The 25,718-nt window shown below is 42.5% G+C and overlaps 1 protein-coding gene across 3 annotated transcripts in view; it reads left to right on the top strand.

Moving 5' to 3' along the window:
• Positions 1 to 2,955: 2,955 nt before the first annotated feature.
• Positions 2,956 to 25,718, top strand: part of hmcn1 (hemicentin 1) — a 505,541-nt gene continuing 482,778 nt past the window's right edge. For all 3 annotated transcript variants that reach the window (XM_067990488.1, XM_067990487.1, XM_067990490.1), the window contains exon 1: positions 2,956 to 3,250. In XM_067990488.1, coding sequence (XP_067846589.1) covers positions 2,971 to 3,250 — 280 coding nt within the window. In that variant the 5' untranslated portion in view covers positions 2,956 to 2,970. The remainder of the gene's footprint in view (positions 3,251 to 25,718) is intronic.

Here is a 25,718-nt window from a genome sequence, read left to right as displayed (position 1 = left end):
CATGTGGTCCACTTTTAACATCTGGCTTCGCACTGAACTGGAGATGGCCTCTTGGAGGTAGCCTCACATCATTTAACTTTAGTACAATGGGCATCAATTCTGTTTTTGTGTCAATGCACAGCCAAAACCTCTTCACATTGACAGGAAAGTGGCAGTATAACTGTACTCTACATCTAATGACTTATATTCAGCTCCATAGCACAGTGATTTTGATAACTCCTCCAAGGCAATTCCTCTGATGATGTCAAATCTACAGGACTACATGCAAATCAGTCAGACATATCTAATTTTTATAAGGGGCCGCAATTTTTTTTTAAGAGAATCTCTAATTTGCATTCAAATAATAGAAATGGGTTTGTACGTGTTTTGGGTTCCATCTTATCAATGCAGGTGGCAAATGTTTCCTTCGTAATTATACTCCACTGTTTAAAAAAATTAAATTACTTAATCCAATCGGATCATATTATTTTGCTGGTTACTCGAAAATATAGAAAGACATTCACTTATATAGTGTCTTTCATGATCTCAGCACGTCCTAAAGTGCTTTACATCCAAAGAAGTACTTTTGAAGTGTGGTCACTGTTGCAATGTAGGAAACGCAGGAGCCAATTTTGCGCACAGCAAGCTCCCACAAAGAACAATGTGATAATGACCAGATAATCTGTTTTTGGTGATGTTGGTTGATGGATAAATATTGGCCAGGACTTCAAAATAGTTCCATGGGATCTTTTACGTCCAACTGAGATGGTAAATGGTGCCTCGGTTTAACGTCTCATCCGAAAGACAATAGTATACTTAAAAAAATTATAACATATTATTTGGGTACTAATTATTTTATGTTTCTTGATAGGTTTAACTTTGAAGTTAAGCTGAGAAATGTTTCTTTACCAAAACCTTAGCTGCAATAGTTGCTTTATCTGTAATATACAATAAAAGTATAAGTTCACAACTTGGCCTATGTTACCACTAGGGGGAGTCATAAATCTTCAAATACTTTTTCCAGCAGAAGATATTGGAAGAATCTAATGTGCTCTGTGATTTAAAATGGGCATTGACAGTTGGTACCTTTATTGAAAAAAAGCTAATAATTCCCAATTTTTTCACTATAAACAATCACTATTTTCGGAACATTCCAGCAGGACCTGTTATGGGTAAGACCTTTCTCCGAATACTACATTCAAAGTTCACTTTGCAGTGCAGAGGCTAAATCTGCAGTAGTCTGAATATTTTTTTCATTCACCAACCCTAACACACCTCAAGTTTAAACTTGGTTATGCCAGTCTTTGGGTTACTGGCTACATTATCATTGTGCACACCTCCATTTACAAACTCCACGAAATGTTTTTTTGCAAGACACTCTAAAACATACAGCGGTGTTCCTTTATGTATGTTATGGTTCAGTACAAACATTTAGTTTATTTTACAACCTAAATCAACCCAGATTCCATCTTTTCAACGTGTTGCAGATTGAGAGGCATCCTGGAACAACTTGAGGCATGGCGTTTACACTGGCGAGACTCTGATGGAGAATTGAACAATTACCGTTTTGAATGTTAACTGCGAGAGTGTTTCTCACTTTAAACAGGCACTGCATTGGGAGCACTTGAGCGGGATGTACGCTGTTGAAGTAAACCTGTGCTAGAGGTTAAAATTAACATATAGCATTAAATGAATGCTCTCCTTTTTATCTTCGACTTAATACAATAGGCTTCCTTGAAAGTTAACAGAGAATATTTTAATATATCAGCGTACTATTATTGTGCTATTATGTAAATAAACTAAATGCTTGTACTGTACCATAACATACACTTAAGTAGTTTATGCATAAATAACTACTGATGCAGTGAAATGTGACTAAGTTTCTTATTATCACACAACTCAGGAGTGATTAGCAGCTCTAATACAACAGAAAAGGCTTTCACTCAAAATGCAAGATAGCGCTAGGGGAAACAAAGAGTTGTTTTCCACCTCCAATCTGGAATTTGAATTTTCTGTTTGTATTTTCAAAAGGTCGCTGTAAAACGCTTTGCCATTGAGCGAATGCATTCAGTTGCTAGAAAAGCGTCACTGATCTTAAACATGTACTTTAAAACTTTATTCTGTGAGAAAGGCAGCCGAGGGAATTGAATAACAGACTGATTCCATACAATTCACCAGGTCTAGAAAAATATTGCAGCCAGGTACTGTGCGGATTGCCGGGAGTTGAGCGGTTGCATAGTGTAGTTGGAGCAACGATCGTGCCTTTAACCCAGTTCCTCTTATTTTCTCCAGTATTTCTGTAAGTATCAGCTCCGCTTTTCTGCCTTCATCAATTACCGAGCGCTAATCTGTTTTCTTGTAATTTGGTTCTATAACTAGTGATGCAGTTAAATGCCGGCTCCCAGCACAACTCCATCAACGTTAATCACAAACATACTTATAATTACCGAGCTCGCTTTAGAAAAAATAAACTTAAAAAAAAAGTGCTGAGCGCGCGGTGCATTTCCCATTGATCCCTAGAGTCAAAAGTACTAAGGGCTGACCTTTAAACTTCACAATCACCCCAAAGGGGGCCCCTAAAATCCGAATGACTCCAGTGTAATGTGCTCCAATCGGCACACAGCACTCTCCAGGGTATCATCTTGCCTTCTTGAGGAGAGGGAAAAGGCTGACCAGAGTTGTGGAGCTGCAGTCTGAGACAAATTCTCCAACAGCCAGGCTGCTTCACAGATCTGGGGACATTAACCAGCCCAGCTGCATAATAGAGGAGAGAGGAGGAGATCTGGCTATCTGCAGCTTTGAGTAACCTTTGTCTGCCGTTGAAGACCTGGAGACCAGAACCAGACGAGATACAAGTTTAATTCTATTGATTCTCAGATCAAAGTTATTTTAAAGCATTTTTTTTCTTTTTTAAATGCATCGTTTAGATTTAGACGTCTTTTGACTTCTTTGAGGGAGGTGTCTTTTTAAGATTTGCTGTTCTTATTTAAAATGACTGTGCTAACGAACTTTGAATGGTTATTTAAAATCTGCACAGTGTGCCTTGTCCTGCTTTCCCATTCGACCGCTCAAGATGCTCCTGAGATCGAGGAGAAGGCGGAGGACATCCCGGAGGGAGCCTCTACCCTGGCCTTTGTGTTTGATGTGACTGGGTCCATGTATGATGATTTAGTTCAAGTTATTGAAGGAGCCTCAAAGATTTTAGAAACGTCCCTAAGTCGACCCAAGAAACCTCTATATAACTTTGCTCTTGTGCCTTTTCATGACCCAGGTAAGACACCCGACTATTTATGACACGTTGTAGTAACGTTTTGAAAACACTTCCTTTTTTGTTGTTAGTTGAATCCTATTTGTTTCGGTTATTCACGCGGCACTAGTCCTCCTTGTTATTAACTTCCTTTGCATTGTCAGCTGTTTCCAATGTTGCATGAATTGGGAACTGTTTTCCACATGTTTCACCATGTAGATGATACGAAATCTGTCATTTCCTTTGCAAAATTTGAATGAATAAGAGCACGTCCTTTCTAGTGAGTATAGATATAGTTCCACTTACTATTCAATGATTTCATTCTCCCGGGGGGGACTAAAGACGTGAGCTATTCTGCTGTTTTGAGATTATTCCTATTGGTCTAACGGTGACTTGTCTGAAAAATGCTCGGGCGACTCCACAGCATTAGGATGAATGAGGACTTTAACGTCAAACTGCTAACGGCATAGCAGCAGAACACAGACACTGGGAGAAATTAAATGCCACAACTCTACAGGATGAAATCAGCGGTATGCGGTGAGCACTAAATAGAACCAGCCAACTGCAGAGGAAATCGGATCCATGCAATTCCCGGTACGCTGGGAAATATTGAAGCGTATATTATACTTGACAGAGAATAAAACCGAGGTGGTCTGGCTCCTGGCATTTTTTTATTCGTTCATGGGATGTGGGCGTCGCTGGTGAGGCCAGCATTTATTGCCCATCCCTAATTGCCCTTGAGAAGGTGGTGGTGAGCCGCCGCCTTGAACTGCTGCAGTCTGTGTGGTGAAGGTTCTCCCACAGTGCTGTTAGGAAGGGAGTTCCAGGATTTTGACCCAGCGATGATGAAGGAACGGCGATATATTTCCAAGTCGGGATGGTGTATGACTTGGAGGGGAATATGCAGGTGGTGTTGTTCCCATGTGCCTGCTGCCTTGTCCTTCTAGCTGGTAGAGGTCGTGGGTTTGAGAGGTGCTGTCGAAGAAGCCTTGGCGAGATGCTGCAGTGCATCCTGTGGATGGTACACACTGCAGCCATAGTGCGCCGATGGTGAAGGGAGTGAATGTTTAGGGTGGTGGATGGGGTGCCAATCAAGTGGGCTGCTTTGTCCTGGATGGTGTCGAGCTTCTTGAGTGTTGTTGGAGCTGCACTCATCCAGGCAAGTAGAGAGTATTCCATCACACTCCTGACTTGTGCCTTGTAGATAGTGGAAAGGCTTTGGGGAGTCAGGAGATGAGTCACTCGCTGCAGAATACCCAGCCTCTGACCTGCTCTTGTAGCCACAGTATTTATGTGGCTGGTCCGGTTAAGTTTCTGGTCAATGGTGACCCCCAGGATGTTGATGGCAGGGTCTTGGCGACGGTAATGCCGTTGAATGTCAAGGGGAGGTGGTTAGACTCTCTCTTGTTGGAGATGGTCATTGCCTGGCACTTGTCTGGCGCGAATGTTACTTGCCACTTATCAACCCAAGCCTGGATGTTGTCCAGGTCTTGCTGCATGTAGGCACGGACTGCTTCATTATCTGAGGGGTTGCGGATGGAACTGAACACTGTGCAATCATCAGCGAACATCCCCATTAATGACCTTATGATGGAGGGAAGGTAATTGATGAAGCAGCTGAAGATGGTTGGGCCCAGGACACTGCCCTGAGGAACTCCTGCAGCAATGTCCTGGGGCTGAGATGATTGGCCTCCAACAACCACTACCATCTTCCTTTGTGCTAGATATGACTCCAGCCACTGTAGAGTTTCCCCCCGATTTCTATTGACTTCAATTTTAATAGGGCTTCTCGGTGCCACACTCTGTCAAATGCTAACTTGATGTCAAGGGCAGTCACTTTCACTTCACCTCTGGAATTCAGCTCTTTTATCCATGTTTGGACCAAGGCTGTAATGAGGTCTGGAGCCGAGTGGTATTGGCTGATTGAAAGTCACTCTTGACAAGCCTAGGATTTCACTTTGAACACAAAAAAACGGGAGAATGTCTGTTTCTCTCTAGAATTGATGGTCTGTTCGCATTTTCTGAAATCTCACATTTCAAAGCCATGGTGTTCCCATGATGGGGCTAGTGGGTCTTTGATGGGAGAAAAAAGGGCATTCTCCCACTTTTCGCTGAAAAGGAATTTTATCCCATTTGATAGAGGAACACGATTCAGTATGTATGCATAGATAGCAATATATACTGGCAGATCACCGTGAGTTGGAGGACCTTGTTTTATAATAATAGGGGTGCCGATCAACACGGCATGACAGGATAAATGTTACAGGAAGTAAATGTGACAGAGGAAGTACAATATATTAGACGGGAGTCACAAGACAGAAGCACAGTCAACAACAATAACTTGCATTTATATAGTCAAACCGGCTAGCTAGGCTAAAACGTTACAAGAGCAAATGTCAATCCATTTATCTGCATCATATGAAGCTGGTGATTGTCACCGTCTAAAGTTCCCTTGATATGATTGTGTAATAAGCACATTGGACAGAAATCACTGACTTTGCTCAAGGACATCAGTAAAACAGTGTATGGATTTGGATGTAACTTTGACTGAGGAAGTGGAAATATTGTTTTGGTTGCTATGTCCAGCCACATTGTAAATGCCTTCCTTTTGAATATATTTACAATGTCACTCGATACAGCCACCAGAACAACCCTTCCCCTGAAGTGAGTAAAATGCCAACTCAATTTACCAGGTTAGCATAGGTCTCAGTTTAAAAAATATTGTGCCATAGTAAAAAAAAAATTGAGCGTCTGAATCCTCTGATGCTGGTATATTTTACCCCAGTAGAAGCTACTACTTTTTTGATGACATGATTGTGTGCAGAGAGCCTTTGATACAAATTCTAGGTTCTATATCTACTGTTGCACATGATGTCCTGGGGCTGTTGTGCTCAGCTGGGTTACTGCCTTGGAACCCCTTCCAGGAAACGGTTCCGTCAGTGATTGAAGGCACTGCAACTATTACTCCTGTTGTACTAGAGTGTTGTACTCTCGTTGCTATTATCATCAATACAGCACCAAGCTGGCCTGAGTAATTTCTACAGTGCTCACTCGTACCCCACTACAATTTCCCCAAGTCTGTGCTCCCAGCAGGGTCAATTTCAAGAGGTATCTGTGCATTTTACTATTGCTCTGGCTGTACCCTGTCATACTAACTAAACTATATCAAAATCAAGCTGTCTTGGGGCTGCTGAGGTAATTAATCCAGTGGTGGTCCTTCTTGGTTTGACACATAATAATGTGTATTAATAATCAATCTGGTCTCGTATATGACATGGTCATGTCAATTTTATATTTGTGGCATTAGATTAGCTGTAAAAATGTTTCCAATACAAGTCTGAGGCCAATTCTTCGGATGCTGTTTCCACCTTCCAAAGCAAATAGCGGGAGTAGGGAGGTATTTATTTTAAAGAAGAAAGGGTTTGAATACAAATACTGGATAGTAAATTTAAGACATTTAAAATAGGCAAGGGAAAAAAAGGCAAAGTGAGCAGAGTCAATTTCTTTTTTTGGTCTTAATTAGAACATTTTAAATGTTTATTTTATTGGTAGAGGGAGCTTAATTGTTGAAATATTAGTGTTTATTTCAGTGTGAACATTTGAGCTGGACTAGAGAGACTGGAATTCTCCAGGACCTGCTAACAGTCTAAAGGTTAATATGCAAGAAAGAATTCCGGCCTAGATTGTCTTTCTCCCATGCTTCCTTGTGTTAGGTCAGAGAACTCCGCTCCTGAGTTCCCAGTGGACGAGGCTCATCATTGGGAACATGAAGTTAGAAAATTGCCCCTTTTTAATGTCATGAGTGCGGACTCTTGTCTTCTATTTAGTCAAATTAGGCTTAATGCATTTCTTGGGATGTGTTTAAAATAAGCACCCTAGTAGATATTAAGTATACGTTTGCCAGATGGCTCGGATAGGGATTTGATGCCCCTACATTTGAATAGTCGGTTAACATTGTCTAGGCTCATACATGAAGAATGACCAGTTGGGCAAGATGCTACAATGGAAATAAAAATCGGGAGAGATGTAAAATGGGCTGCTGATTCGCTATCATCCATTTTATACTAGTGCACAAAGTCAAAATCTACCCTAGAGACTTTGTTTAAAAATAACCTCTGGTACTTCTTTCCCTACGTTCCTTTCTTCTTCATATTTCAGTGACTGAAAATCCGGTATGTGACCTGTTTGGTAGCTAATGTTGGGTGGTATTAAGAACATAAGAAATAGGAGCAGGAGTTCCTATCTCCAAATAAGCGTTCAACACATCCCCAAACAGTAATTATTGCGGCAGTGTTAAGCTTTGTCAGAATGGTCAATGTGGCATTCTGGGCCTTAAAACTATCTTAGTTCTTCCTCTTAGCACGAGATGCAAATATGGGCTTTCCCCCTCCATCTGTCAATTGCATTATCACGACATTTGATAAGTAGATGGATTGGACAATGTAGGAGAAATGCTCTAAGAATTGTCTTAAATGTGTCCTTAAAATGGAGTCAGTAGTCAGACTAAATGCTAGTAAAGGAAAGGGCTAATACTAATTAAACTATGAAGACTTATAGAAACAAAACATTTCGGGTGGAAATTGTGGCGGCTCTGGCCACAATCTTCCAATCCTCCTTACCAATGTCGTAGGAAGGAAAAGGGTCAAGGTCCTGCAGTCAGAGTTTCAGGAGCTAGGGAGGAAGTTAAAAAGCAGGGCCTCAAAGGTAGTAATCTCTGGATTACACCCAGAACCACGCGCTAGTGAGTATAGGTATAGTAGGTTAAGACAGGTTAATGCGTGGCTGGAGCAATGGTGCAGGAGGGAGGGCTTCAGATTCCTGGGGCATTGGGACCCATTCAAGGGACCTAGCACTGAGCCCTGCAGAACCCACAGGAAACAGCCTTCCAGTCACAAAAACACCCATCCACCATTTGCTTCCTGCCACTGAGTCAATTTTGGATCCAACTTGCCACATTCCCTTGGATCCCATGGGCTTTTACTTTTTTTGACCAGTTTGCCATGTGGGATCTTGGTCAAAAGCCTTGCTAAAATCCATGTACACTACATCAAATACACTATCCTCATCGACCCTCCTTGTTACCTGCTCAAATAATTCAATCAAGTGAGTCAGACACGACTTTCCCTTGACAAATCCACATTGACTGCCCTTGATTAATCCGTGCCTTTCTAAATGACGGTTTATACTCTCCCTCAGAATTGATTCCAATAATTTGCCCACCACCGAGGTTAGACTGACTGGCCTGTAATTACTCGTTCTATCCTTTTCTCCCTCTTTAAACAACAGTACGACGTTGGCAGTCCTCCAATCCTCCAGCACCACGCCTGTAGCCAGGGAGGATTGGAAAATGATGGTCAGAGCCTCTGCTATTTCCTCCCTTGCTTCTCTTAACAGGCTGGGATACATTTCATCTGGGCCTGGCGATTTATCTACTTTCAAAGATGCTAAACCCCTTGATACTTCCTCTCTCACTATGTTTATCCTATCCAAAATTTCACACTCCTCCTCCTTAACTACAGCCTCTACATTGTCCTCCTCTTTTGTGAAGACAGACACAAAGTATTCATTAAGAACCATCCCCACATCTTCTGCCTACACCCATCGGTTACCTTTTTGGTCTCTAATAGGCCCTACTCTTAGTTATCCTCCTGCTCTTTATGTAGTTATAAAACATTTTTGGGTTTTCCTTAATTTTACTTGCTAGTATTTTTTCACGCCCTCTCTTTGCTTTCCTAATTTTTAAAATTTCACCCCTACACTTTTTATACTCCTCTAGGCTTTCTGCAGTAGAAAGGGAATATGTAGTTGGGGAGTCAAAGACAGTATCTATTTGGTTAGAATTAAGGAACAGTAATAGTGTAAAGGGCAAAGAGGGGGAGGAATTCCCGAAATGTGTATGAGAGAACTTTCTGGAACAGTGTGTTTCTAGCCCAGGAAGGTAACAGTGCTGGATCTAGTTCTGGGGCAGGTGGAGCATGTTTCATTGGGGGAGCATTGGGGAACAGTGATCATAATATCATTAGGTTTAGAATAGTTATGGAAAAGGACAAGGAACAATCAAATGTGAAAATGCTTAACTGGAGGAGGGCAAATTTCAGGTGAGTTTAAAAACTGATCTTGCCCAGGTGGATTGGAATCAAAAATTGGTAGGCAAAACAGTAATTGAACAATGGGAGGTCTTCAAGGAGGAGTTGATTTGGGTACAGAGTAGACACATCCCTAGGAGGGGGAAAGGAAGGGCATCCATAGCCAGCGCTCCCTGGATGACTAAAGATATAGAGATTAAAATGAAACAGAAAAAGGAGGCTTGTGATGAATGTAAGGTTCATAATACAGTAGAGAACCAGACTGAATACAGAAAGTACAGAGGAGATCTAAAAAAGGGAATAAGAGGGGCAAAGAGAGAGTATGAGAATAGATTAGCGGCTAATATAAAAGGGAACCCAAAAGTCTTTCATAAACATATAAATAATGGAAGGGTGGGACTGATTTAGGGATTAAAAAAAGATCTTTTTGTGGAGGCAAAGGGTATGGCTGAGGTAATAAATGAATACTTTGCATCGGTCTTCACCAGAGAAGAGGATGCTGCTATTATAGCAGTAAAGGAGGAGGTAGTAGCAATATTGGATAGATAAAATTGGATAAAGAGGAGGTACTTAAAAGATTGGCAGTAATCAAAGTGGAAAAGTCACCTAGTCCAGATGGGATGCATCCTAGGTTACTAAGGGAAGTAAGGGTGGAAATTACGAAGGCACTGGCCACAATCTTCCAATCCTTCTTAGATATGGGAATGGTGCTGGAGGATTGCAAATGTTACACCTGTGTTCAAAAAAGGGAAGAGGGATAATCCCAGCAATTACAGGCCAGTCAGCCTAATGTTGGTGGTGGGGAAACTTTTAGAGACAATAACCCGAGACAAAATTAACTGGCACTTGGAAAAGTATGGGCTAATAAATGAAGGTCAGCATGGATTTGTTAAAGGAAAATTATGTTTGACTAACTTGATTGAGTTCTTTGATGAAGTAACCGAGATGGTTGATGAGGGTAGTGTAGTTGATGTTGTGTACACGGACTTTCAAAAGGCATTTGATGAAGTACCGCATGATAGACTTGTTAGCGAAATTAAAGCTCATGGGTTTAGAGGGACAGTGGCAACATGAATCAAAATTGGCTAAGGGACAGAAAGCAGACAGTAGCAGTAAATGGTTAGTTTTCAGATTGGAGGGAGGTATACAGTGGCATTCCCCAGGGTCAGTATTAGGACCATTACTCTTTTTGATATATATTAATGACCTGGACTTGGGTACAGAGGGTATAATTTAAAAGTTTGCAGATGACACGAAATTCCGAAATGTAGTAAACAATGTGGAGGATAGTGACAGACTTCAGGAGGACATAGACAGACTGGTGAAATGGGCAGACATGTGGCAGATGAAATTTAACAGTGTGAAGTGATGTATTTTGGTAGGAAGAATGAAGAAGGGCAATATAAACGAAATGGTACAATTTTAAAGGAGGTGCAGGAACAGAGACCCGAGGGTGCACATACACAAATCTTTGAAGGTGGCAGGACAAGTTGAGAGGGCTGTTTTTAAAAAAAAAAGCATATGTGATCCTGGGCTTTATTAATAGAGGCATAGAGTACAAAAGCAAGGAAGTTATGATAAACCTTTATAAAACACTGGCTAGGCCTCAGCTGGAGTATTGTGTTCAATTCTGGGCACCACACTTTAATAAGGATATCATGATCTTAGAGAGGGTGCAGAAGAGATTTACTAGAATGGTGCCAGGAATGAGGGACTTCAGTTATGTGGAGAGACTGGAGAAACTAGGGTTGTTAGCGTTAGAACAGAGAAGGTTATGGGGAGATTTGATTGAGGTGTTCAAAATCATGAACAGTTTTGACAGAGTAAATAAGGAGAAACTGTTTCCAGTGGCAGAAGTGTCGGTAATCAGAAAACACAGATTTAAGGTGATCGGCAAAAGAGCCAGAGGTGACATGAGGAAACTTTTTTTTAAAGCAGTGAATTGTAATGATCTGGAATGCATTGCCTGAAAGGGTGGTGCAAACAGATTCATTGGTAACTTTCAAAAAGGAATTGGACTAATACTTGAAGGGAAATAAAGTTACAGGGCTTTGGGGAAAGATCAGGGGAATGGGACTATTTAGATAGCTCTTTCAAAGAGCCAGCACAGGCACGATGGGCTGAATGGCATCCTCCTATGCTGTACCTGTACCTACTATGATTCCTTAGCCATGATAGAAGACAAGTCATCAAGACCATTGATCCAGAGATGGCTTATTAAGGGGGACATAAAGATGTCCTGTCTTATCTGGACCTGTGTGAGACCCTTTGTCAGCAATGACCTGAGAAGCTGGTACTTCATTGATTTGGAGGTCATCAGGGGGACTAACAGGGCTGTGTGAGCTAATTGACATCAAAAGAGCTGAATTCTTCTAACATCCGTTACACAGATTGGTGAATAGAACTGGGTGGTTTCTTTGGAAATTAAGGATGTATAAGATGGTGTTTGTGACACTGAAGTCCTGAGTCTTCAGTCCTTAGTTTAGTTCTAGTTCTTCTGAAGTAGAATATGTAGGAATTCTTTGTCAAGTATATTAGAAGAGCCTTTGTTGGTGATGCACTTTCTGATTTTACAGAGAAAGAGAGAAATGTACCAGAAGTTAAGATTGTATGACTATACCAGCCACATACTGGCAGATATAAGTGTGTCACTTAGATGTAAGAGTTACCCTGAGATCAAGGCAGATGTGATTTAAGTCCACTAGTCCAGATACCACTACCAGTACGGAAGATTAGTTTACCCAGGAGCAGAAGGAATGGATAGCACCTCTACAGATGGAGGTTCATCACTGTCATCTCTGAAGGCTAACAACATCCTCCCAGAGGAAGGTGAGGCAACCAGTCGTCCATGTCAGCTCATAAGGATGCGCTTGTAAAAGTTCTAGAAATTTTGCCAACTACAAGCTAATAAACTTTAATCTATTCAATAGACTGGCTATCTAATGTGGTTAGCTATCTAAGGAGTCTAATTCTAAATTAATCCCATCAATTTATATCCATGTCAGACACTGATCTTAACTATACATTTATAATCAGCAAGTAGTCCATGCTGAATTACTGTGACATTACTGAATTGCCTTTGTAACTTCTGTTATTAGTTTTGTCAATTAACCTTATCTACTAATCATTTGCATACTTAGTGTTTAAGTTTGTGCTGCTAACCATGATTCTAGGTTAATAAACAATTGTTTGTTTATTTATGACCTTGTTGTCTGACTTCTTTGATAATTGGCAAGAAAGGATTAATTAATTCATTCAATAGCTTGTGTGGATCCTGATGAGAGGTTGGTAATGTAAATGCTAATATGTGCAAGAAAGTTCAGTGAGCCACATTTAGGCATCATTAACTGCTGGGTATCGATGGGTGGTAAACCCCAGGCAAGTCCTTGTCGATGAGTTAAAGTGAAGGGGTTCAGAATTTGTCTGGTGTCCCTGATGAGTATTCTTGTCAAGGTATCAATTCCAGTGTTCTTACAATCGGAAAAATACAACAAAACCCCAGTCTCCTGACTCCCATAATAGAAGAGAGGATATTGTGTATTTACACTGCAAGTTTACCATCAATGCAAAGCGGTTTCAGCTTCACACCAACACTAAACTTGTAGTGTAAATCAGGTATTGAGTCCTGAACTGGCTCTAAAACAAAGTGGAGTGAGACTCCCTCCATCAGCCAATATTGCTCTGCTTTGATTCAATGTCACTACAGTTATAGTGTGAACAAAAGCACCCTAATGTACAATCAATATGCAACAGTAAAATTCCATTGGTGTTAGTATTACTGGACACAGAACGGTTCCAGGTGTAAAATAGATGAGTTATGAGGAAAGACTTGCTTAAGTTCTCGATCTTCAAGAGAGAAGATTAAGAGGTTGTCACTTAGGTATAGTCGCTTGCATCTTCTGCGGACCCTTTTGAAGGGTGAAAATGTGGCAGGGTGGGTGTTGTGCCTGCCACTTTGATCAGCCAGTGACCCCATCCAAAATCCTGGGGACAGGGACATTTAAATATTGGGGCTAGCTGTCGCATGCCTGTAAAGGCACAACAGAAGTGCTTAATTTGCTCAAGTGGTGGGACTTGTAGTGGCACCCTGCTGCTCAGAGAGCCCGAGGCCTTTATTGCGCTGAAGATTAAAGGCCACAAAAGGAATATAATTCCCTGCAGGGAACAGATGGGCAGCAGTCTTAAGGCAATCAATCTCCCTGGGATCGAATACCTTTGAATTCTTTAATGTTGGTGTCTTCATGGTCTAGAATAAAACCAATACCTGTTGAGAGCAGGCACACATTCTGCTGGGCCTATCTAAGGTGAGCTGGGAATTCCCAGGAATGTTCTCACAGCTGACTGGACAAAACAGGGTGGGCCTAAAAAACACTTGTCCCTCCTGGACTGCAATTGGTGGGGGTACTTGCAGAGCAGCAACCCAGTGGATCTGGTTTTTACCCCAATTTGTGGCCCTTCTGCTTATTAAGTATTAAAACAGCTTTGAAAAGGTGAATTCTCGTTACTGAATGGTTACTTCCTCCAAGTATTCACAAGAGAAGACATCAGCAATATGCCCACCCCAAACAGAAATAATCTAAGTAAAATCAATGACTTCGACATAAATGAGATGCTATTCCTAGGGATCGAAATTCGTCTGGGCCTAGAATTGGTGCTGCACAGCCAGTGTGCACCCAATCATGTGGGCGCAACTAGGAATCAAAATTGGTGAGATACTCTCATTATCATAAAATAGTCTTGCTGCCAGTGTTATTGATTGGCAGCTCACTTAATGTGGAGGATGAGGGGAAATTTCATGCTTTCCTGATGTCATTTAAAGGCAGCCTGCACCTCTTAATGGGGAAATGCACTGTGGCTGCAGGCAACTTGCGTTCAATTCATATTGCAGAAATGGCAGGCAGAGGAGAAGCTGGAAAGGCCCCCTGGTTTTTGAATGGTGGAGGAGATGGGCAGGAGGAGGGGAGTCCTCTTCCCACCAGGCGACAGGCAGGTGTCTACACAAGCTGCTCGGCAGTATTGGGAAAAAGGCAGAGTGGGTCAGTGCTAGGACCATTGCTCCATGGACCTGGCTGCAATGCAGCAAGAAGTTTAATGACCTGACCAGGGTTGCTCAGATCTTGCCTTACTCTTTGCTTAACCCTGCATTACCTGTAGACCCAGAACTCAAAACCCTTCCCTCAACCAATTACCAGCACACTTCACTCTACCTCGCTCTGCTCCTAATTCCACGCTTGTAGAGGTACCCCCTTCACACACCACCATTCTACCATGACATGCACATCCTCAAAGTATCTCACCAGGCTGTCACTAAGATTCTCTCTTATTGCTTGCAAGCTTCTTCTGCAAGAAAGAACAGGGAGCTGGTGAGGACAGGAGGAAAGAGGGCCTCCATTAATGTCCTCCTTTCTCTTTCTCCACCCCCCCCCCCACCCAACCTCCTGCCCCAGTCGAGGAGGAGGCCATGGAAATCTTTGGTTGGGGTGCGTTGGGTGTGGCGAGGCTGGAGGATGCGTCTGGCATGGTGCTTGACCATTTAACCCTCTTTCACTTCTCACTAAAATCTCACCTTCACACATTATGCATTTAGCAGCCACTCATCTGTCTCTACTTACTCTTCAGTGGTTGAGGAGCTCGAAGAGGGCAGCACCCATGAAGACACACAGTCAATAGACCTTAACCTAACAAGCACCAGCTCAGAGACTGGCAACCGCATAGTTTAGAGGACAGGCTAGATGGGTCTGCACATGGAGACTCATCCAGGACTGGTGCTCAGGAGCACCCTCAGAAAGCAGCTCGCCGAGGAAGAGCTTGCATCCTAACTGGATGCATAAGTATAGATGAAGATCTCAAGGGAGCAGCTTACAGAAGCTGACTGATGGCTATACACCAGGAACTTCAATGTGAACTGGCCTCCCTGCCAGAGAGCAATTGCAGAGTATGGAGGCGCGCAGCTCAAACTTGTGTGAGGTCATCGTGCATGGCATCAAGACCAGACGGTCAACCATGAGTGAGTGGTTGGCTCGATGAACACTGCAATGGGGCCCACAATGATGGAGTCTTTGGTGACCGCTTTACTTAAAGCTCAGACTGCTGCCATTGTGGTTCTGGGGTCTAGCATATCCTCAGGCTTTCAATCGATAAAAGAGAGCATGGATAGGGGCTTCCAAATCGTCACAACACTCCCTTCACTCTGTTCTCATGCAGAGCAGAGGGAGTGTAGAAATGCAGGCCCATGACAGTGGCATTGACTCCATGGGAGAGGTTTGTGCTGTCCTCTCTCAGGATTACCCCTGCTCCCCTGCCAGCCTCTGACCTAGTGCCTTTATTGGTCCCACACAGTCAGCTGGCCCAGACTGTCCCGACCAACACCGAGACACAGCAGTCTGCAGGTGGCCCCTCGATGGCCAGAGTTGCTCGAGGTCACCCACCACAGCCATCTGAAGTGCCCTCAGTGGATGATTGGAGGCTTCAACCTCCCAGGCTCCAGCGACAGCGGAACCACTCTGTAGACCCACCAGAATATGTGTAACTGAGCTCAGAGGCCAGGCACTGTAGGATTGCACTAGGCCGATTTCAGGTTAGCGCTATGGTAACAAAAATTTGTTAAATCCAGAATGGGCAATGTACAAGATGGGAAGTAAAGTGTTTTGTTTTTTGGATTGCTGTTAGTCTTCATATTCTTAGTTAGGTAAGAGGAACACCCATGAAGTAGTAACATTTGAGGACATTCAGATGGTGGGTGTAAGGACTGGTCAGATGTTAGGGACTGCTGATGCATTGGGGAGGGGAGGGATTGCTCAAAAGAATCTCTCCTGTAACTTGTTGTCTTACAATGGTAGCAGCATTGCTCGGCATTGGTCATCTTCATCATCCTCTGCTTCCTCCATCTTCCTTCTCCACTTGTTCCTCCTGTGGCAGCTCCAATGTTTTGTTCCCCTTGATGGCATAATTGTGAAGCACGCAGCAAACCACGACAAACCTGGAGACTTGCTTGTGGGGCGTACTGTAGGACTGCACCAGTGTGGTCTAGACATGACCACTTCCAGGAAACCGGACAGAGACCTGCATTATCAGCTGCCTGTGGGCGCACACCAGCTGCACATTCAGGGAGTGGAACCATTTGCTGTTAAATAGCATAGCTGGTTCAGCATGGGGAGAACGCAGGCTAATGTGTCTGCAGTCAATAAGATCTTGCCCCTGGGGTATTCCAGCGATGCAAGCAAATTCGAGAGCTCTCTCCTCCTGATCAGCAGCTTCCATGGGGAACATGACTTATTGCTTCCACCCCACCTGTCACCTGCCTGATGGCCGTATGGACAGCAAGCTGACTGATGTTGCTGATGGCACCTGCTGCAGTCTGGAAAGAGCTTGTGACATAGAAGATGAGGGTCACAGTTACCTTTACAGCCACAGGCAGTGTTATGTGTGCCCTCGTGTATGGCTCCAATTCCAGCTGCAACAGCTGATACAGGTCAGTGATTGCCTGCTGAAGTGGAGCTTCCTCACACACTGCTCCTCTGATATGTTCAGGCATGGCCTTCTGTTCTGGAGACTCACATCCTATAAGTCGTCCTGTGCTCTTCCCTCCTTCACCTCTTCTTTTGAGCCGCTGCAGGTCTGTGCTGCCCTACGTGCTGCTGCTGTTCCCTGTGGTGTGGCAGCCTCAATGGCAATCCCAGCAACGTCTCCATATTTCCAAATACTACTGCAGCCAATGTAGTAAAACAGTAAAGCTGCAGCCAAAGGTTAGCTCTCCAACAACACCTGTACTCTCAAAAACTGCCAAAAATGGCTCAAAAAATCCCCAGCAACCTAAAACGACTATCCACAGGCTTGCCTTAATGGACGTGAGGGTCCCTTGAAATATGCTGATTCAGCCTGTTTCCTGAGCGTTCCTTCCGTGTTTTGAGGGCAAGTTGAAGAATGAGCGAATCAGATGTGCCCTAGCACCAATTTCACAGAAGGGTCCTAATTCAAGCATAGGACCCCTATTTGCTTATTATCATCAGCCCAGTATTGATCTCAGGCGACTGCTAGGGACACCTAAGGAGCGCCCGAACCAATATGGAGGCAGCTGCATTTCAGGCACACTTCCAGTAATGCAGAACTGGTAGGTTTAATGTCCGTTTTGTGCCCGATAAACAGGTGAAACACAATCAAATTTGTACCCCCCCCTAGACAGGCTAAAGATGCTCAAAACAAATAAATCCCCAATGATAGATGATATTTATCCCAGAGATCTGAAAGAGACTAGGGAAGAGATTTGTAAGCACTGACAATAATTATGAAGGAGTCACTGGACACTGGGGAGGTACTAGTAGATTAGAAACAGGCGAACGTGGTGCCCATATTCAAAAAGGGGGATAAAACAAATACAGGCAACTACAGACCCATTAGTCTTCTATTTTGTGTAGAATAATGGAATTGATTATCAGGAGTAAATTTAAGGATTATCTGTACAATAATAACCTAGTAAACAGCAGTCAACATGACTTCTTTGAGGAAGTAACATCCCAAGTAGCCTGTTCACCTAGATTTCCAAAGGACTTTGACAAAGTTTCACATGACATGAAATTAGTTAAGTTTAAAGCTGTAGAGATCTAGGGTAAACCCTGGGAATGGATAAGAAACTGGCTGAAGGATAGAAAGCAGCACTTGTTGGAGGACTTATGTTGGTGGTGCGGGCAGTGCTGCTTGGTGTTGGAACCACTTTTGTTTCTAATTTACATAAATGACCCAGGGGGTGATTTTAAACCCCAAGAACGGGTGGGTTGGGGGTGGGTGGGAGTTGAAAATAGTTGTTTTTTGGGTCGCGACCGCAACCCGACTTTATTTCTGGGTTTAACTTCGGTGCGGAAAAGTACAGGCTTCCCACTGGGAATGCCAAGTCCGAAAATTTTGCAGTTATGACCCAAAAAACCCACCTATTTTTAACTCCCACCCGCCCCCAACCCACTCGTTCTTGGGGTTTAAAATCCCCCCCCCCCCCACCAGAGTCAGAAACTCAACACAAAGTGATCAGATTTGCAGACGATGCCAAACTAGGAAGAGCAGTGGAATCGGAGGAGGCAACTCAGAAATTACAGAATGAGCTGAAAAATATATGACGGTTAGCAGAACAATGGCAAAAGAAATTTAATGCAGACAAATGTAAAAAAAACTACACAGAGGATGAAAAAATAAGTGACACATATATTTTCTTCACACTAAGCATGATCAACACTTGGAATGGACTTCTGGGCACAGTGGTGGTGGCAAAAATGTTTAAGAAACAATTTGATACCACAATGGTGAGAATGTAGGGTCTTCTAGGACGGTGAATCAAGACTGGCCAAATGGCTTTCCTAATTTCCAATTATCTTGTGAATCTACAATATTACTTTAAACAAAATAAGGCCAACAGGAGAAGAGGCCTTAAATTCAAATTAATGGAAAAAAAATTATTTACTCAAAGGGTGGTAAATGTTTGGAATCATTTACTAGGTAAGATGGTGGAATCAAAGACAATAGGGGAGTTTGAAATGGAGTTGGATGGTAGGCTTTGTGCATTTGATGGGATAAATGGACTTTAATCATTCTTGAATTTCCTATTATGTCCAATCGTAAATCACCTCAAATGTACTACCCTATTCCTGTAAGTAAAAAATAATAGAACAATACAGTGAGTGTGCATTAATGTATCTGCATTACTAGAGCAATGTTTTACACAGCTTATTGAGTTAATGTGGCCCGGTAGGGGCAATTCGGAAGCTCACCTTGCTGCATTTGAATGAAACCGGGGCATAGCCAAGTGCCCCCTCCTCCGAGAAGTCCCTGCATTTTCACTTGCTTGCTGCTGCTGTAAAAGTGGCAGTGCTGAGCTGGTATGGTGCTCACAAATGGGAAGAGATTGAGAAGGTGAAAGGTCACACAGGAATCCAATTCTGCAACACTATTTTGTCAGGGTGTCACTTGCAGCACTTTTAATTCTGAGCATTTAAAGGTACTCTGAGAAACTGGCTGAGAATTTAAACACAGTGACATAATGGATTGCCCACTAGGAATTCCATTGTCTTTGTGCTATGAGGAGGAGGAGGATGATGATGATGCGAACACGGAGGAGGAAAGAAGCCACTAGAGTTCGGCACCATGTGTGCAGGCAACATCTGACTCACAGGTGTCCGAGCCACAGAGTCTACACACCACAAATATCCGATCTGGATTTTTCCTTCAGGGAGTTTCTGAGACAGCTGTAGCTCCAGTTCTTTCTCTGGCCAGAGTGAGATTAAACTGAATAAATGAACTTTTATCTCTGGGCATTGCATTCAATTTATTTTCCACAGTTTGATTAAACTGAGTCAATAATACCAGAGAAAGCAACCGGCCCAGTGGAAATGAATAGGTGGCCATGATGGTGCTTCTTTAAGATACTGTCGCTGTCCCAAGAACAATGCAGCTTGTGTGGAGCATAAACACCGGCATAGATGTGTTGGGCCTAATGGCCTGCTTCTGTGCTGTAAAATTCTATATAATGTGAAGAGCAAAACACATCTTTTTGACTCAGTATACTGGCCAATGTACTGCTATAAAAGCTGTTGAATATTTGAACAATGTTTTAATACCACTGGTTCCTGAGTATTGACATCACATCTGTTTCAGATGATTTGATTTTTTGATTTTAATAAAAAAACAGAACCAATTTTAAAACATTGCAAAATTGAATCTGCCCCACTGTCAGCTTCCACACCCCTTCTCCAAATTGTCTGGGAGAACAGAAATATGTCTGCAATATAATAAATGTTATCTGTACTGCAGGGTGATACCAATTCGGATGCTTTTATGATGTAATTTGAACTCATGAATATAAAAAAATTAATGAGGTACGACTGAGGAGACAGTGACATCATATCACTACTTGTGCCATTACACGCTTGAAAATCTGGTAAAGTGATGTGCAAATCACTTCACTGAATAATGAGGTTCTTTTAACAGGAATACATAAGTTGAAATAATGAATTGGGGTGAGGGAAAGTTAGAAGTTGGTTTAGGTAATAATGCAAGTAAGAACTCTTCGTCTTGGACTTGGGTTGGTATTTAGCTCAGAGAAGAAAGGTCTGTTCCTTATATAATTTGAAGGCAACCATTTTAGTTGAATCCAGTGGAGGCCTAGGGCACCTCTTCTCTACCCAGCTCCTAAATATGAGATTCTAGATTTGAACTGTAATCCCATGCTCTTGTTATAGTAAGGGCACTGGTGCAATTGAGGTGCATTGAACAATGCTGCTTTCCTAATGCTAACGTGTCTATGCTTACCCTAGTCAATGATGCTCCAATTTTCTCTGCAACTCAGAGCACCACATTGCATGTGTCTAAGTGTGAAAAGATACCACAGGTGCATTCTGCACATTCTAGTGGTACTCTGAGTTTCATAAGAATCCATAACATGCTGTATGCACAGCTTATATGCACAGCTTATTTCATCCAACTGTGCATATTTAAATCATACCAGTACCAGTATTCTAGCCCAGCTTCGGGGAGGGCACAATTTGTGCTAGGAAGAGGATGGAAGAGTTTCACAATTCATGCTGTGTTGTGACATTATGTCACAGTTTAGTTGTGGCCTGCTCTGCTGACTCCTGCTGTTGTACTGAATCAGGCAGAATGCTACTTCAGCATCAAGTCACATGTATTTGTTGGTTTTGCAGAAGTAGAATGCGACTTGGCTGCTCTATGCAAGGATTTTTGTTTTCTCCTCTCTGTGGGTAATTGGATAGCAATCAGAAGCAGGATTGATTTTTTTTTTCCTTACCCTAATTGAGGGAACAACTGAAGCCAATTGTAGCAACCCATTGCTGTCCCAGCTGAGATCATCTAACTAAGCACAGAAGTTGTATCTGGGACCTTTCTGTATGGCTGAGTACCACACTGATGCATTTACCCACTGAGCTGTGGGGGGAGGTTATATATAGATAGTCACACCAAATCCATGCTGCTACTTTATGTAAATTCAGCTGGAGAATCCTAACATAAACAAGGGCATTAATTTGCTAGGGCATCAATATTTGTCAACTGGCTCATTATCTTTCATTCCTAAATGGTATATTTAAATGCAGCCCAGTGGTGGGTAAGGGACATCTGCTGCTATTTCCACTGCTGGTAGACGTGATTTTCCACAGACTGCATAAGACGACCTCCTGGCTTCATTCTGGCCACGTGCCCAAATCATGTCAACTATTGCCTTGAAGTTATGTTCGGTAGTTTCTGGTTCATAAGGATTTTGACCTTTTCCTTTGTTGCCGCCATCTAATACCTGGGGAGATTTACTCATTATTGTTCTGAGCCAGGAACAATGAATTAAGATTTATTTTACTATAATGGGTGCTTTATAGCCTAATAGAGGTATAACACTAGTCTTTACTGATTAACATCAAGTTTGTACACTTTGGTCGGGGGGGTGGGGGGTTCACAATGCTAGGGTCACTAGTAAAATCCTATTGACCTCAGATTTAAGTAATGACATGATTCTTATCAAGCATTGATGAATAATTAGAAAAGTTTTCAGCTTTTGAAGCTAAAATCTGTAAGATTTACTAGAAAGCAAGATTGTGGTAAATGTACCACCTAGAAAAAGACTAAGCCAAGCAGGCGAGAAGTCCCAGGCTCAACTCCTGCTGTGGGTGAAGTTAGCTGCTCTCTCAGTCAGGGCAGCAGTTAAACAGTACGGTTGGCCTCAACACATTTAGGCAATGAAGGGGGAAAATAAGTCAGGGTTCCCTATCCTGATTGTTGTCCAATGACTTGTGTTGGAAAGTGTGCAAGTGTGGACGTCAAGTGAGGACAGAGTGGTTACACCTTCCGTAGTTGAATAGCTTGACAACACTCTCTATCTAGGCTCATATGTAAAGAATACATGTGAGGTACATGAGGGATACACACACGTGCACCTGTATGTGCATATCAATGGCTTCAGAAGAGGAAGGGAGAAAATTGAAGGGGGGGAAATGTTGAAAAGGAAGTATAATTTTCATTAAGGCTCCAGTGCTGAATTGATTAGAATAACTGCCACATTTTCCTGCATATTACCAGAGTAGAAGTAAAGCATCCCCATCCCCAGCATTCGAGTTTAAAGCAGGAAATCAATCTCAGGGGTTCTGTTGATGTTAATAAACCTCCCAAGTTTCATTGTCAGAGATTATGAATGATATACGAACAACGATGGACAGGAAATGACCCTCTGGTCCATCCAGCCTGTCCCATTGTGGCTTATTGTGATACATCATCAGGGTTATAGCCTTGCTACTCACTGCCTGCCTGCCAGCCACTTGGTATCTTATGTGTAACATTTATGGGAGTTTATTATCTGTGTGTGTTCTCCATTAGCTTCCCAAATGGCCCAATAAATGCACTGTCCATCGTGGAACTGTTGTACAGATCAGGAAAGTTCAATCACTGGTCTGTGCCGAGTTTGCAGATCCTGCTTCTTTCTTTCTCTGAGTTCACCAGAGCTGTTTCCTGACCTCCAAACTTGATTGGCTCAATAAGATTTCATAGCACAGCTGTCAAGTATCACAGGGCTTATCTCAGAGTAAAACAAAAAAAAATCTATCACTAAATAATCGCTTTGACTAGTATCCATGACATTAATTTAGATCAAAACTTTTTATTAATCAACAGGGTGAAATAACGAGGATGGCTACAAGCAAATTTATTTAATATATAATCTAATAATTTAAAGATCCACAAATTTAACTTGGCATGCGTCTTTTCTTTTTTTCCAGTATTCTCTCTCCTCTTGATGGTGTTGGTTGATTATCCCTTGCTCTAGGACCTCACCCAACCGTCCATACTTAGTATGAGGCTAGACAGTGAGTATCGACAGGCTATTCAATCTGGGGTTACCACAAGCAAGCCTGATCCTGCCCTCGCCCAATGTCCACATGCGCACACTTTCGAGCAGGGGTCACTGGGCAGTGATCAGGTGTGGCGACGCTGGCTTATTTCCCTCTGCCCCCGCCCAAGCTCAGGTATGCTGAGACTCATTGTAGCATTCCTACAGCCACCCCACTGGAGATCGGCTAACTCAGCACAATCTAGGGAATGAACTTGGGCCTTTCTGATTTACATAACTCAATTACATGATGTCTTTACCTCTTGAGCCATCAGGGTAGCCCATTGACATATTATATTGTCCTGAATCAACCAGAGGCAATTGTTTATGGTATAACCTCAGAGGATTGATCAGATTTATTTCAGGGACAGACTTAACTGACATTTAAAGATCAAGTGATATTAAACTAAAGCATCCCACCCACTATTTACAAAGTCATTGCTAAAGCTGCATTAAGTTGTTAATTTTATTGAGAATCCTAGGTGAAGGTGAAGGGCCCAACATGCAGGACATGCCTTAGGTTGAAAGAGATAGGAGAGAAAATGACATAAATCAAGAAGCAGGGGCTAATAGACACCAATTATGGGTTTAGGAGCCCATAGATTGTAGGTGCCAGCCTACAGTGGTAGTACTCTCGTCTCCTGAGTTAGAAGGTTGTGGATTCAAGTCCCTTTCCAGAGACTTGAGTCCATAATCTATGCTGGCCTTTCTGTGCAGTACTGAGGTAGAGCTGGGGGGAAGTTTCCCCCTGTGTCCTGGCCAATATTTATCCCTCAACCAACATCAGTGAAAAACAGATTATCTGGTCATTTATATCATTGATGTTTGTAGGATTTTGCTGTGTGCAAATTGGCTGCTGTGTTTCCAAGGTTACAACAGGGACTACACTTCAAAAGTGTCCTGAAGTAGTGAAAGGTGCAATATAAATGCAAGTTCTTTTTTTTGATTAGCTTAAAGAATAATTGCTCCATGGAGGTGGGGATGGGGAGGGAGAAGTGCTTATAATCTAAAGTACTTCTCATCGTAATAATTATTGTTTATTCTAAAAAAAAATTCTCCTGGAGAAAGAACCAAATCCACATTCTCGCAGAGCAGGGTTGCCAATTCTGGTTGGACTTATTCTGCGAGGTTTCATCACATGAAGACCTGCCTCCAATCCCTCCGCCTCCACGCTCCTGCCATTGGGTGCCTGACACGTCCATCCTTGCGGAAATCAGTCAATAACGGCACCTACCATACCTACAATCTTCTGAAACTGCTCTATTCGTTTACTGGTTAGAGCATGCAAGCGCCAGGGCCACATTGCATCCTGCTGTTTGTTCAACTTTGTTGTGAGTCCGGCCGGAAACACGAAACAACTATGAAATTGGTGTCAACTTTATTTTTATCTCTCTGTGCCGATAGTAGCAACAGTCACCCATATTATTATCAAAGAGTGGCACAAATTTTTTTCCTCCCGGGATGCTCGCAACAGTCTCTGGAAGATTCACCTTCTATTGTGGGAGACTCCAGGACAAACCAGTAGGGTTGGCAGCCCTAGCAGAGTGAGTGCTCCGTGCTGGTAACCCACTGCATTGCAAAAACTCCACTTACAGTCTATGAGTAATTTGAGACAGGACATGTGGTGAGTGTAGCATACTGGGGAGGAAGAGGTGACTTTGGATCTATGGTTCCCAACGCTCTCCACAATTTGGGCTTTCCTCGCGTCTATTGTAGACTAATTGATGGAGATTGATTGCTATGATTAGTCAACAACTCCATTATCGTTGTATTGTGACTACCAGGATGGTAGAAGGCAAACTAGGTGAACTTTACGAATTGCTAGACGAAGAAAGACTACATTCCCCACACCAGCTCTGTTGTCATGCAGCTCTCACCATGTTCAGGAAGCATCGATATCTTTTTCGGTCCTGGTTGCTGATCCGATTGCTCCAAAACAATTTAAAAGTTCAGTTCTAGACTTGCCAATATTTAAAGTCTGATTGAGGTTAATTATTTTTAAAATAAATATTATATCCATGGACAGTAGCCCCTCTCACTTTTTGATGTACTTTATGTAATCTGGAATGAATGTGTATTTTTGGGGGGGCAAGGGGTAAATTTTGTTCAATCAGCCTTGAGAATGGAGCATTTTTCCAATTTTTATATGAAATGCTGTCATCAAAGTCTCCAGGGTAGGAAACAGCTTACGTTAGATACAGGTTAAAATGTTATTTACACCGTTCCATCAGAAACTCCCAGCTTATGTTAGAGACAGGGTAACGCTCCCTCTTGCTCCGTCTCCAAGAATGAGCAAAGTTGAAGTAGAATCAGAGCTGTGGAGCAGCCTGTAGTTCAACTCTTTCCCCCTCCGCCTCCCCCATAACTGAAGGGTTAACATTAGAAAAGTTGAAAGGCTCAGAAATGGAAAGTGGAAAGAAGGAGAAATATTATTAAACCTGGTTTTAAAAAAAATTAATCCTTCCACCCTATCGAATCTCTTAGATCAAGAGCAACAGCTGAACTATTAATTTTATTAGCGAGTGCATTTGTTTAACTT

The sequence above is a fragment of the Heptranchias perlo genome, chromosome 9 (genome assembly GCF_035084215.1).
Source record: "Heptranchias perlo isolate sHepPer1 chromosome 9, sHepPer1.hap1, whole genome shotgun sequence".
Taxonomy (NCBI): Eukaryota; Metazoa; Chordata; class Chondrichthyes; order Hexanchiformes; family Hexanchidae; genus Heptranchias; species Heptranchias perlo.
The sequence above is the reverse complement of the archived record's forward strand: the minus strand, read 5'-3'. Positions and strand labels throughout refer to the sequence as shown.